We start from the raw sequence: 13,332 nt of genomic DNA, 5'->3' as shown, positions 1-13,332 counted from the left end.
GTAAGACTGGTTTCTGAGTTTCACAGCTGGGGTGGACGAGGCTAAGCATCAGGCTTTCAAATGAATTAAAAGTCTGTCTTGGTCTTTCATTAATTAATAGGCTAGTGTGAAAAATTGCTGCCACACCTCCCCCTCGGCCTGTGCTTCGAGGTTTCTGGTAGTTAGAATGACTCGGGGGTGTTGATTCATTTAAACTAACATAATCATCCTGCTGCAACCAGGTTTCTGTAAGGCAGAGTAAATCAATTTGTTGATCAATTATTAAGTCATGTACTAACAGAGACTTGGAGGAGAGAGACCTAATATTTAATAATCCACATTTCACTGTTTTACTCTTTGGTTCAGATGTGGATACTGTATTGTTCTTTCTTTGTGATTGTTTATGTTTAAGTTGTTTGTTGCTGGTTTTTAGTTTGTTTTTTGTCTTTTTGGAAGCTGACACAGTCTCTATGGAGATGGGTTTTTGGGGGGGTAGCAGGAGGAGAGAAGCTGCAGAGAGGCGTGTAAGACTGCAACTCTGCTTCCTGGTCCCAACTCTGGATAGTCATATTTTGGGGGGTTTAATTAATTTGTCCATATTTCTAGAAATGAGAGCTGCTCCATCCAAAGTGGGATGGATGCCATCTCTCCTAACAAGACCAGGTTTCCTCCAGAAGGTTTGCCAATTATCTATGAAGCCCACATCGTTTCTGGGACACCACTCAGACAGCCAGCAATTTAAGGAGAACATGCGGCTAAACATGTCACTCCTGGTCTGATTGGGGAGGGGACCAGAGAAAACTACAGAGTCCCACATTGTTTTGGCAAAGTTGCACACCGATTCAATATTGATTTTAGTGACCTCCGATTGGCGTAACCGGGTGTCATTACTGCCGACGTGAATTATGATATATGCATGTGATACGTTGATACATGCATGTGATACGTTGATACATACATGTGAATGTGATACATTGATACATGCATGTGATACATTGATACATACATGTGATACATTGATACATACATGTGATACATTGATACATGCATGTGATACATTGATACATACATGTGATACATTGATACATGCATGTGATACATTGATACATACATGTGAATGTGATACATTGATACATGCATGTGATACATTGATACATACATGTGATACATTGATACATACATGTGATACATTGATACATGCATGTGATACATTGATACATACATGTGATACATTGATACATGCATGTGATACATTGATACATACATGTGATACATTGATACATGCATGTGATACGTTGATACATACATGTGATACATTGATACATGCATGTGATACATTGATACATGCATGTGATACATTGATACATGCATGTGATACATTGATACATACATGTGATACATTGATACATGCATGTGATACGTTGATACATACATGTGATACATTGATACATGCATGTGATACATTGATACATGCATGTGATACATTGATACATACATGTGATACATTGATACATGCATGTGATACATTGATACATACATGTGATACATTGATACATACATGTGATACATTGATACATACATGTGATACATTGATACATGCATGTGATACATTGATACATACATGTGAATGTGATACATTGATACATGCATGTGATACATTGATACATACATGTGATACATTGATACATGCATGTGATACATTGATACATACATGTGATACATTGATACATGCATGTGATACATTGATACATGCATGTGATACATTGATACATGCATGTGATACATTGATACATACATGTGATACATTGATACATGCATGTGATACGTTGATACATACATGTGATACATTGATACATGCATGTGATACATTGATACATGCATGTGATACGTTGATACATACATGTGATACATTGATACATGCATGTGATACATTGATACATACATGTGATACATTGATACATACATGTGATACATTGATACATGCATGTGATACATTGATACATACATGTGAATGTGATACATTGATACATGCATGTGATACATTGATACATACATGTGATACATTGATACATGCATGTGATACATTGATACATACATGTGAATGTGATACATTGATACATGCATGTGATACATTGATACATACATGTGATACATTGATACATACATGTGATACATTGATACATGCATGTGATACATTGATACATACATGTGAATGTGATACATTGATACATGCATGTGATACATTGATACATGCATGTGATACATTGATACATACATGTGATACATTGGGCAACGATGTATCACAACAGTCATTTCTGTGAAGGAGACAGGAAACACATTTTTCCTGTCAGTATTCAGCCAGTTAAAGGATGTGATTAGAGAGACCTGTCCTGCAGGATGTATTGATTGTAGCCTGTTGTGGTTTGTGTTCCTGTTTGATGTCTCAGGACTATTTTAAAATGTACAGCGGACAGCGATGAATACACAGGATAAAGATGTGGATTATTCCCATCCTTTGTAATGCAAATGTTGGTGCATACTCATTGTTCCTGTAGCTCCTCACTTATGCATACAATTAACATTTGTGTCACCAGTTTTGCCAAAGTGATGGATGATGTTAAAGTGAGTTTCACAGGGATGCTTCCGGCCTCTGACCCCACTGCTCACTGCTGTGACATGTATCCATACATAAATCTTTGCCTATAATGCTGCAGGATGAGAGCCCCCCAGCATGTAACACTGATTATGCATTGTGACATGTGGCTTAATGGGCTTCTCCATGCCAGCTGGCCTCTGTGCAGAGCAGGGTCACACTGATTGAAGCTGTTTAACCCTTTAGTTATGTTTTTGGTTTCAGGTAGTGTGGCGTCATTTCACTGTTTATCACATCACAGCATTTAAAAGAAACAATAATAATAATATTTTATTTCATACTTCTTTTCGATGGTGTTGTTGTAAATTAAAAGAAAGAAACGGTCTTTGGGTTTCATGTTGTTTTTTAAAGCCAGTGGTTTTACTTATATTTGCTGTACTGTGTGAGTCCTTTGCAGCGGCGTGCTGACTGTGGTTTGGTTGCAGATGGCAGTCCGCTTTCGTGGTGGCTGGACCGGGAAGGAGAAAAGAGGAGCTACTGGGGAGGCTTCCTGCCTGGAGTTCAGCAGTGCTCCTGCAGCCTGGAGGAGAACTGCATTGACATGAACTACTTCTGCAACTGTGATGCTGACACAGACACATGGTACAGACAGCGCACACATGGCTGCTTTTATTCACGTCATGAACACTATTCTGTATCCTGTAGGTGAATTATAAAACTGCTACTGCAAAAAGATTTAAACAGCTACCAAAGGTTAAAGCGAACACAATCAAAAATGATGATAAATCATTTAAACCTCACGTTGATGTAAAAGAGTCCAGTGCAGCGTTCTAGATTTAGGAAGCGAGACCTTCTGTTTCATCTTTACATCATTTGCATCATCACTGGATGTGCTGCACACACTGCTCTGCCTTTGAAAGCTTCTCGAGCCTCCCTGGTTTTCTGATAAAGGACTTACTGCAGCTTCTTTGTTGACTGCAGACGGGCCAGTCGACTCCCAGACCCCTCACTACAGCTGGACAGGGTGTGTGTGTGTTTTCAGTCAGGAACACCTTTCTTGTGGAAGCTGCCCGTCTTTGTACCTGGCAGCCTCTCCATCACACACATTTATTTTCTTATTGCACGTTTCTCAGCTTGTTTGTGTTTAAAACATTGGACATGTCGTCTCTTTAGCTGATGTCACACATCCGCGTTTTACAAAGAACCTACTTTTTTGTAGGAGGCAGTGATAATCTGATCCACACTGATGTGAGACCACAGCTGTGTGTAGGAAACAGAAGGACACATGAAATAATGACAAATGGATGGTTTATCCATGAACTGTGAGACAGACCATGTGACTAACGAGTCGCCGTTGTGCTCCTCCCAGAGGGAACGCTACCACCACGAGCAGCTCAGGTTCCAGGATTTTGTCGAAATTTGTCTGCTAAAAATGAAGCGAGTAGATCATACAGTGTTCGATGTCATTTTCACACTCCGATTTCTGCCGCTCATTATCTGTTTGGGATTGTGTGAAAATGCCTTTGACAATTTCGTATAGCACAGTTTAATCCAAAATGATTAATTACAGCTCATACATAATATTTCACTTTTGATTAAACTCATCATCGTTTCTGAGCCATGAATGAAGAAACAAAGGCTGTGCTGGAGTTTAAACATTCTCAATGGCTTTGTTTATGCTGCGTTAATCCACTCCAAAGCCTTCCTGCTTGCAGCTCCATGTTTTCACAGGCAAATGTGTGCTCTGTGATAGATGGTTCCCTTTATGGGGTGTTTACCGCGCGCTCTGTGCTAACGGAGCTGAAAGTCAGCCTTTATCTGGACCCCCACGAAAGAATCGGGCCCCTGAGGATTGGTGTATTACTATTTATTCGGTTCTTTTCTCTGTTCTGTCACAGGGCTAATGACACAGGAGTCCTCTCCTACAAAGACCACCTACCAGTGAGCCAGATAGTGATCGGAGACACCGACAGAATGGGCTCGCAGGCTGTCTACCACATCGGCCCTCTGCGTTGTTATGGAGACAGTAGGTGATCACCTCACTGTTGAAGCTACTGTTCCAGATTTGGCTGCAGATGGAGGCTGATTAGAGACACAAAATGTTCACACAATGTCTTTGCGACTTGTGCTTTTATGTTTGTCGCTGGATCGAGAGTTAAAGCCTCATCTGTGGTGCAGGCAGGATCACAGAGATTTCAGTTCGCTTCCAGTAAATATCTGCAGGTGTTGCAGAGGGCTGGGGTTTGATTTTGTGCTGCTTGTCTTAGAATTTAAGCGTGCCAGCTTCCCCCATCCCCCGCCCCCAAATAAGTCTATTTTAAGTGTAATAGCAGCTATCAAAGCTTCTTAAACACATCAACCGTCTGGCTGATGATGTATAATGCATGTAATGTATAAATTATTTAGAGGATAGCTACAGTGTTTCAGACCCTGTGATGTCACCTATTGTGTGCCACGTACGGTTGCTGCACGTTCACCGATGTCTTGGATTATTTGCTTTTCGATCTTCTCTGCAGAACCAAAGTATCTTGTAAAAGACTGATTTTCTTTCACAGGAATTTTTGATCTCAGTATTTGATCTCAGCATCACATGGCAATGAACTCTCCTAACAAGAGTTATTGAGTTTTATGTGCTGCATTGGACTGAAAACCTGCTGGTGGAAATAAGACTCTGCAAAAGTCACAGGTTTTACACTGATGAACAAAAATGTCCTCGAGATGCAGCGTGACACAGCTTCTCCGCTCACCGCCTCCTCCCTTCACTTCGTCATCTTTACGTTCTTTTCGCTTCCTCCTGTCCTTCCAGGGTCGATATGGAACGCAGCCTCTTTCTACCAGGAGTCGTCGTACCTGTACTTCCCCACCCTACAGGCAGAGCTGGCGTCTGACATCTCCTTTTACTTCAAGACCAGCGCTCCTTCTGGAGTGTTCCTGGAGAACCAGGGCCTCAAGGACTTCATCAGAGTCGAGCTTAGCTGTGAGTGCACGTTGTGTCTACAGTATGAGACGTGCAATACACACAAACTACAAACAAGAGCAGTTCAGTCATAACTGGGAAACATTAGCTTAAGGTTATGTTTAAGCTGCTGCCGTGTGTTTGATCTGATTCTGGTAATAAAACAACATTTAGACAGTGGAATAAATCAGAGGGTTCGCACATGGACATGAGTGCATGTACATACACACACGTGTGTGTGCATAGCTGTTATGAATGTCTTCTCTGTGATGATGAAAATAACACTGTTTTTAACGACACCTGCTTAAAGCATAACGTGCAGCCTGCAGGTTGCTATCAGAGCAGAGCACTGTGATGACACGTGTAGGCCTCACTGTGTCATCATATGGACTGTGTGTGGAGTAAAGTGCAGCACGAGTGTACGGTTAAAATGTGACTCTGAGCCTTAAGACTACAAAAGCACCGTGTACATGCAGGCGCTACGTAACGAGCTGATCCAAGCGGGCCAAACGTGGCTGCAGGGTTCAGGAGAGGCCGTGTTTGCTTTTTAAGACGTAACAGATATTTAATAAAACGAATAAATGTGACCAAAACCACAAGTGGAAAACTCATTATTGGAATAGTTTGATTAGCAGTCTGCATCCATAAATACAGCGCTAACACCTCGTTTGTGCTAATAAGCGTAGCCGGGGTAAGTAGATCATTTTGAAGACAAACTATAGAAACAGCAGCAATGTCTGAAACTGCTGATGATTTAGAAATGGGTGACTTTGTAGAAATGGATTTAATTAGTGAAATTAACAACTTGTTAACATGACATGACCATGGTGGTATTGTTTATAAACCACCCTGGTTACTAATCAGTCTGTGATTACGACAGTGTTGTACCCACGTATTAGCACAGAGCGCCTCCTAAAGCCTGCTGATCAGTCTCAGGTGGACATGCTAGCTCCTGCTGACAGTCTAATTTCCCAGAGAAGCAGCGTGTGAGGACTCCACTGAATGATGTAACCCTAATGACACACGCACCAGTAATGTCATGCTGTCACAAAGTCGCTCTTCGTGGCCTGTGCAGTGACGCCTGATGTGTTCACCGAAGCAGGAATGAATCAGACTGACTGTGGAAAATTTAAGAAAATCAGAATATTAGTTCATCTTAGTACGCAGTGCATATGCAGCCATCACATGCAGTTCCACAGCGCTGTGTCATTAGCTAAAGGTAAGGTTGTTGATTGCAGTGTGTTGCGTTCACATCCTATCTGGAGGAATGGTGAGGATATTTGGAGCCATTATGTATGAATGCAGCATCAGAGACACTGTGAAATATTGACGAGCTGTCAGCTGAGCCGCTCATAAATCTATGCAGGTCATCAGGTTCTCCCAGCAGCATTGTATCAGATTGCATCAGAAAGGCAGGATAGAGAAGAACATAAAAACCTAATATCGCATTCAGTCTGACCTGAATGGTGTGTGTGTGTGCGTGTGTGTGCGTGTGTGCGTGTGTGTGCGTGTGTGTGTGTGTGTGTGCGTGTGTGTGCGTGTGTGTGTGTGTGTGTGTGTGTGTGTGTGTGTGTGTGTGTGTGCGTGTGTGTGTGTGTGTGTGTGTGTGTGTGTGCGTGTGTGCGTGTGTGTGTGTGTGTGTGTGTGTGTGCGTGTGTGTGTGTGTGTGTGTGCGTGTGTGTGCGTGTGTGTGTGTGTGTGTGTGCGTGTGTGCGTGTGTGTGTGTGTGTGTGTGTGTGTGTGTGTGTGCGTGTGTGTGCGTGTGTGTGTGTGTGTGTGTGTGTGTGTGTGCGTGTGTGTGTGTGTGTGTGTGTGTGCGTGTGTGTGTGTGTGTGTGTGTGTGTGTGTGTGCGTGTGCGTGTGCGTGTGTGTGTGCGTGTGCGTGTGTGCGTGTGTGCGTGTGTGTGTGTGTGTGCGTGTGTGTGCGTGTGTGTGCGTGTGTGTGTGTGTGTGCGTGTGTGTGCGTGTGTGTGTGTGCGTGTGTGTGTGTGCGTGTGCGTGTGTGCGTGTGTGTGTGTGTGTGTGTGTGTGGCTCCCAGCTCCCTCAGTGGTGACTTTCTCCTTCGACGTGGGAAACGGTCCGGCGGTCCTGTCCGTGAAGTCCCACGTCCCTCTGAATGACAGGCAGTGGCACTACGTGAGGGCGGAGCGCAACGCCAAGGAGGCCTCCGTGCAGGTCGACCAGCTCCCCCTCCGCTTCCTGGAGGCTCCGGCTGACGGACACCTCCGCTTACGGCTCAGCAGCCAGCTGTTCGTAGGTAGGCTGAGATCACACCCACTCCACTACTCAGGTCTGCATTAAAGGACTTTTAAACAGGCAGTGCAGAAACATGTAAACATGCCTTTGTAGAGAAATGCTCTCCCTGGGTGCTCTATTATGAATACATGTTAACTTCTCACACATGCAGTTATCCAGTCAGCCTGCAGCAGTGACCCCTGAGGTTTCAGGTCAGCAGGTTCAGGTAAAGCTGTGGTACGAAGTCATTTTTGGCTCTCGCTGGTCAAACTTTGGGCATATCGTTATTCACAGAGCCTGAGAGGAAACGTCCACACCTTCCTGTTTCATAGAACAACGCTGCCGTCAGAGGCTTCGTGTCACTTGTTTTGCTTGTTTTAATGCTTTGCTAATATCAACATGGAATAACTGGTCCGTAAGCAGGTTCTGTATAAAGATGGGATTTTCTGGGATGAACAGCAAACTAGGAGAACTCTGGGAGATGGAAAAACAAGAGAAAGGGAAGTTTGACTTTATATTTTTACCCTGCTCCAGTAAATCTCAATAAATCTTAAGAAAGTACTTGTGTTGCACTGTGCATTCACTCATGAGCTGCTGTAACAGGAGTCACATGGCTGGACTGCCTCCTCAGCGTGCAGTCAAGGCTTGCTAATGTTATTCAGGTGTGTTGCAGCAGGGACGCCGGCCCTCGAGCACTGGAGCTTTGCACCTCTGACCTGAGCTTAGCAATAAGCCTGAATTCATTTAGTCACTGTTCATTTTTATTTCTTGAGGTCTTAAATGTCTTAAAAAGCATTGATTTAGGATTTTTCAAATCCTGCAGAAATCCTGGAGGGGAGATTACTCCTGCTGGCTGTTCTACAAGTGCAGCTGGAAAGGTGGGAAACCTGGTTTAGTGGCAGCAAATCATGTTACTGCGACGTGGCAACAGATATCGTCTCTGGCTGTTGAAGGCACGACATGCTGTCAGACAGCAAGTTGCATCGTTATGAGACAAGTGTGATAAAAGCATGTCGTTCCTGCTGTGAAATACTCAGATGTCATTTCTATTTTCTGAGCTCACAGATGTGAACTTTTGCCAATAATCTAGCTTTTCGCTAACTGAAGAATCACTTCAGCTTGTGGACTGCAGTATATGAAGTGTGCATATCAGTGCTTCACTGTGTGAGGGGATTAGGACAGAGAGGGCGGAGCTGCCTCTGATGCCCACAGTAAACGCTGCATTCATCCTGTTAGTTTGATCTTTTACTTTGACCCGACTGGGCTGAGTGTTGGTGACACTGGTAGTCTTCACCCCGTCTCCAGGGCTGCAGCCTGGCAGCACGGTGGTGTGATGGTGATGTTCTCTTTGATGCTTGTGTGCTGTTGCTGATACTGAGCGTGTGCAAGCACAGCTAGTAGCTGCTGAGCTTTTTTGAATATTACAAATATATTTGTAATTAAACAGACTTTTATTTCTCTAAAACTGTTGCTAGACTTGCTCTTGTGTCGTTATCGTCCATGTTGCTTGTTATCATCATGGTTTGGGGTTTCTGTTAACTTCCTGTTTTATTGTGTACATACTCTGCCTCCACCTTCGCTCCCAGTGCATCTTGTATTAGTATTTAGTATTTATTTATTTATTGTCATTGTCAAGAACAATGAAATTGCGTTTGGGGCTTCCATACAACCCAAAAAAAGAAGAAAATAATAAATACCCCTTAAAACCCAAGTGTACATATTTAACCCAGTGTGACTCCAATGCAATAAGACAATCCTTAGCAATAATGTTCGTAGAAATTCAGACAAAGACCTGAGAAACATGACAAAATACAACAATGCAACCCATTCAATATTATTATACTGTGAGATATGATATCAGATATGATAGTTATCTATTTAAGAAAGAGGGGGGGGGGGGGCAGGAGGGGGAAGAGAATAAAGATATGATGCACCAATGCAGACCAGTTCATTGCTATTAAGAAGTTGGATATGGTTATTGTCCGTGAGAGGGGGGCAGAGAGTTCAGGAGCCTCACAGCCTGTGGATACAGGCTGTTGGCCAGTCTGGATGTTCTGGCCTGTATAGACCTGTACCTTCTCCCTGAGGGCAGCAGATGGAAAAGGTGGCGCGCAGGGTGATGTTGGTCCCGCAGGATACTGTGCACCCTCCTCAGACAGCGAGTGGGGAAGATATTACTGATCTCTGGCAGACTTGCTCTGCTTGAAGTGTCGTTCTAGCCGTTTCCTTGCCAGTTCGTTCAGTTCACAGAGTTTTTCCAAGTCGCTCCTTGTTGTCACAGCTCAGGTGCTCAGCCTTTCCGCTACCTGGAAATCCATCTTTGTCACTCTCGAGTGGTCACCTACAGGCTCTGCTGCTCACAGCTGCAGACATGGCCCTCCACCATTTTTGATGGATGTCTGGACTCTAGTCTGACTGTGCAATGACACAATCTTATCTTTAACTTCTTTTTGCATTATTGTGAAAATGATCCACTTGCTGTCACTTGTTTTTGCTTTTCTGTAAATTCTTTGATTTTTTGCCCCCTGCTGCCATCAATGAATCATTGTTGCCCCAGCAGATGCTCCCTCAGTTCCCTTTGTCACGTTCCACTTTCTCTTAGCAGTGCCTGGCATTGAGCTTTCCTTGTGTTTCCTTGTGAAATCTTTGCAAAAAGGATTTCATCCTTGCAAATCAGCTCCTTGCCATTTTTCTCCCCTGAGTCAGACAGATGTGTTTGCATTTCGCTCTGTGTCTCGTGTCCTGTACTTGGGCCTGCACCCTGTGGATCGTTACAGCTTTAGGCCCAAACTTCATGAAGCTGAATTGAGCTGAAGTGAACATGAAGCTCGGCGGGGGAGGGGGGGGGGTCGTCTGACAGCAGCGTCGCTGTTTCCTCTCGATGTCCACTCTGACAGTCACAGGAAGGATTTATCTGCTCACAGCCAGGATGGAGAGGAAATGTAATTACAGCAACAAAAGCTCTTTAAATACACATACATCATCAGAGTGTTATATTAAGATCTGCATTGCTCTGCTGTTAAGCCAATTTCAAATGTATTTTATTGTTTTTTCATGATTGGTCTTGGTCAGCGAGCGTGTCTGCTCTCTTCCTCTCATATTTCTGCAGCAGCCGTTCACACGCTGACATTTTAATCTCTCTGCTTAATAATAAAGAGAGATCCCATTAAATTCTGTTTTTTCCTCACCTAATGGATCGTTCACCTTCTGAAATCATTTGTTAGTGAGAGGACAATCGATCTTCGGTGGATCTCACAAGAAAAACATTATCTTTTGAAGATTTAATTTTCATAAAGCGCAGAAGTGATGTTGAGTTTGGTCTCATGCTAACATGTGACTGTGTCTGAAATGTCGTTTCCTGCTCTTGTGGGAGGAGATAACAACACTTCACAGAGACAATATTAGAATGAATATTAAAAACAGCAGCTTTGATGTTTCCAGACAAAAATAACAGCCTTGATTAGAAGCTTTGTAAATATAAAGACAGTGTGTGTGTAATTATAAAGACACAACGTGTGATTCTCTGTTTCACGGCCTCGCAGGAACATCTGTGAGCTTCCGCTGCACGTCGTGGAAAAGGACTGATGTGCAGACTTTGAGTTCATGGACCTTGCAAAATCCCCAAAGCTCGACTGGAAACACTTTCTAAAGTTTGGCCCAGAGTTGGCTCACAGCTCGCTCACAATGCAAAGACCTGAAGCTGAAGATGAAGCTGAGAATCACTCTTTAGTTGTTCCTGTAAAGTGTGGCTGTGGCTGTGCTCTGCATAAAACACGTGCGCCTAAGTTTCAGCTTCAAAGCTGAAAATCCAACTGTGGATATTTGCACTTTACATTTTGCCAGGATGGACGTTTTTAATCGCTGATACAAAGATGAGTTTATATCACACTGTCCATGCAATCGCTCTTTTCCATTATTTTATCCATTCAGCAGCTTTACAGGTAGATGTTTGCGCAGTGTTGCCTTCAAGGTTCAAACATGTCAAATTTATGTTCCCAATGAAAAGTTTCACACACAGATAGAAAAATGGAAAATGAAGGCTTAGAGGGAGGAGAGTATTTACATGAACCTGATACTCGACACGTGTTTGTTAAAGCATCGAGTCCATTCACTCAAATGTTGTTGCTCTGTTTTTCAGTCGTGTGCTAAACTCGCTGAACGTTTGTCCTCCACACAGGCTGTACTTTACATACTGGTTCTACTTTTATGTCATCATGTTCAGATTACACTTTTATTAAACTGAATGAAAACAAAATGCCTGTAAGAGACTTGGCAGCTTCTAAAATTGTGTTTATTTCAGATGCTGCTGCTCACTGCTGAGCTGGCACGTGTAACCAAGAAGCGTAACAGTTACACTGTTGCCAGTTTAAGGTTTGAATCCTCCGGTCAGCCCAGTGCCAAACACACAGAGCCCCACAATGTCAGCGTGTGCACAAAAGCTAACACAGCTCCCACCATCACAAACATGCCTTATTTCACCAGAGATTTCACCTGAGGCAGCTCATTACGAATGCCTGCTATATATATAAATATAGGCAGAGCCTCAGTCGATGTGGAACAATACAGGATTTAACAAGTATCATCTGTCAGCCTCGGGGGATCATGAAAGGAGATTATATTCACACATTTGTATTTTTATTTCTCAGATAAATTATTTTCAATCTCAAGTCATCCGTCTTCCACCTTCAGAAAGGAGAAATTTGTCACGAGTCATATTTCTTCTGTCCTGTTTCGCCCACAACACCTCGTCTATCAAATTATACATTTATATATCAGTTTGGTGATGTTTCCTGAACGCGCACAGCACCTCTAAACATGCAACAGTGACCCCTTTAAGGTTTGCGTCCACCTCTGCGTGTAGCGACCTAGCATATCCACGTAGCTCAGGACAGCCGAGCTCTTTCAAAGGCCATTTTTTCTGCTTTCTGAAACTTCTTTAGCGTGTGGCTAAAACACAAGCTCATCTTGACTTCATCGCTGCGTAGCTCACTGGCGACTTCGTGGATTTAACATTCAGTTTTAAACGAACCCTGATTTTAAAGTTGCCGCAGGGCGTTATACCACCACATCACCTGTGCATCCTAAATGTGTGTCTCAGGAGGAACGGCGTCCCAGCAGAGAGGCTTCCTGGGCTGCATCAGGTCTCTGACCGTCAATGGTGTCAGCTTCGATCTGGAGGAGAGGGCCAAGATGACGCCGGGAGTGAGCGCCGGCTGTCCCGGCTACTGCACCGGATCCAGCAGCCTCTGCCACAACCGAGGGAGGTGCGTGGAGAAAAGCAACGGCTACATCTGTGACTGCTCACAGTCTGCCTACGGAGGAACCACCTGCAACCAAGGTGAGTCCTTGGAAACAACCGTGCAGGCTGCGTAATTCATTTAATTGAATGATGTTGATTCTAACAAACAGATGATCGATCACCGTCGAGGTTATTCCATTACAGGGAACCGATAGCAAATGCAAGTAATGCAGAAGGCAATTAATACCTGTCCTGACTCCAGCTCCAAGAACATTTCAAATGCATTAGAACAAATTATCTCATGCAGTCTGTGAGCAGAGAAGAGAGCA

General features: G+C 43.5%; 1 protein-coding gene across 3 annotated transcripts in view; it reads left to right on the top strand.

The window, feature by feature from the left end:
- The window catches only part of cntnap5a (contactin associated protein family member 5a), a 145,721-nt gene that overhangs the window by 108,255 nt on the left and 24,134 nt on the right, over window positions 1–13,332 (top strand). For all 3 annotated transcript variants that reach the window (XM_026145972.1, XM_026145975.1, XM_026145974.1), the window contains exons 14-18: window positions 3,058–3,214; window positions 4,471–4,598; window positions 5,379–5,549; window positions 7,568–7,786; window positions 12,863–13,102. In XM_026145972.1, the coding sequence (XP_026001757.1) occupies window positions 3,058–3,214; window positions 4,471–4,598; window positions 5,379–5,549; window positions 7,568–7,786; window positions 12,863–13,102 (915 nt within the window). The remainder of the gene's footprint in view (window positions 1–3,057; window positions 3,215–4,470; window positions 4,599–5,378; window positions 5,550–7,567; window positions 7,787–12,862; window positions 13,103–13,332) is intronic.

Source organism: Astatotilapia calliptera, chromosome 16 (genome assembly GCF_900246225.1).
Source record: "Astatotilapia calliptera chromosome 16, fAstCal1.2, whole genome shotgun sequence".
Taxonomy (NCBI): domain Eukaryota; kingdom Metazoa; phylum Chordata; class Actinopteri; order Cichliformes; family Cichlidae; genus Astatotilapia; species Astatotilapia calliptera.
Note: the sequence above shows the minus strand (reverse complement) of the source record. Positions and strands in the feature narration are given on the sequence as shown.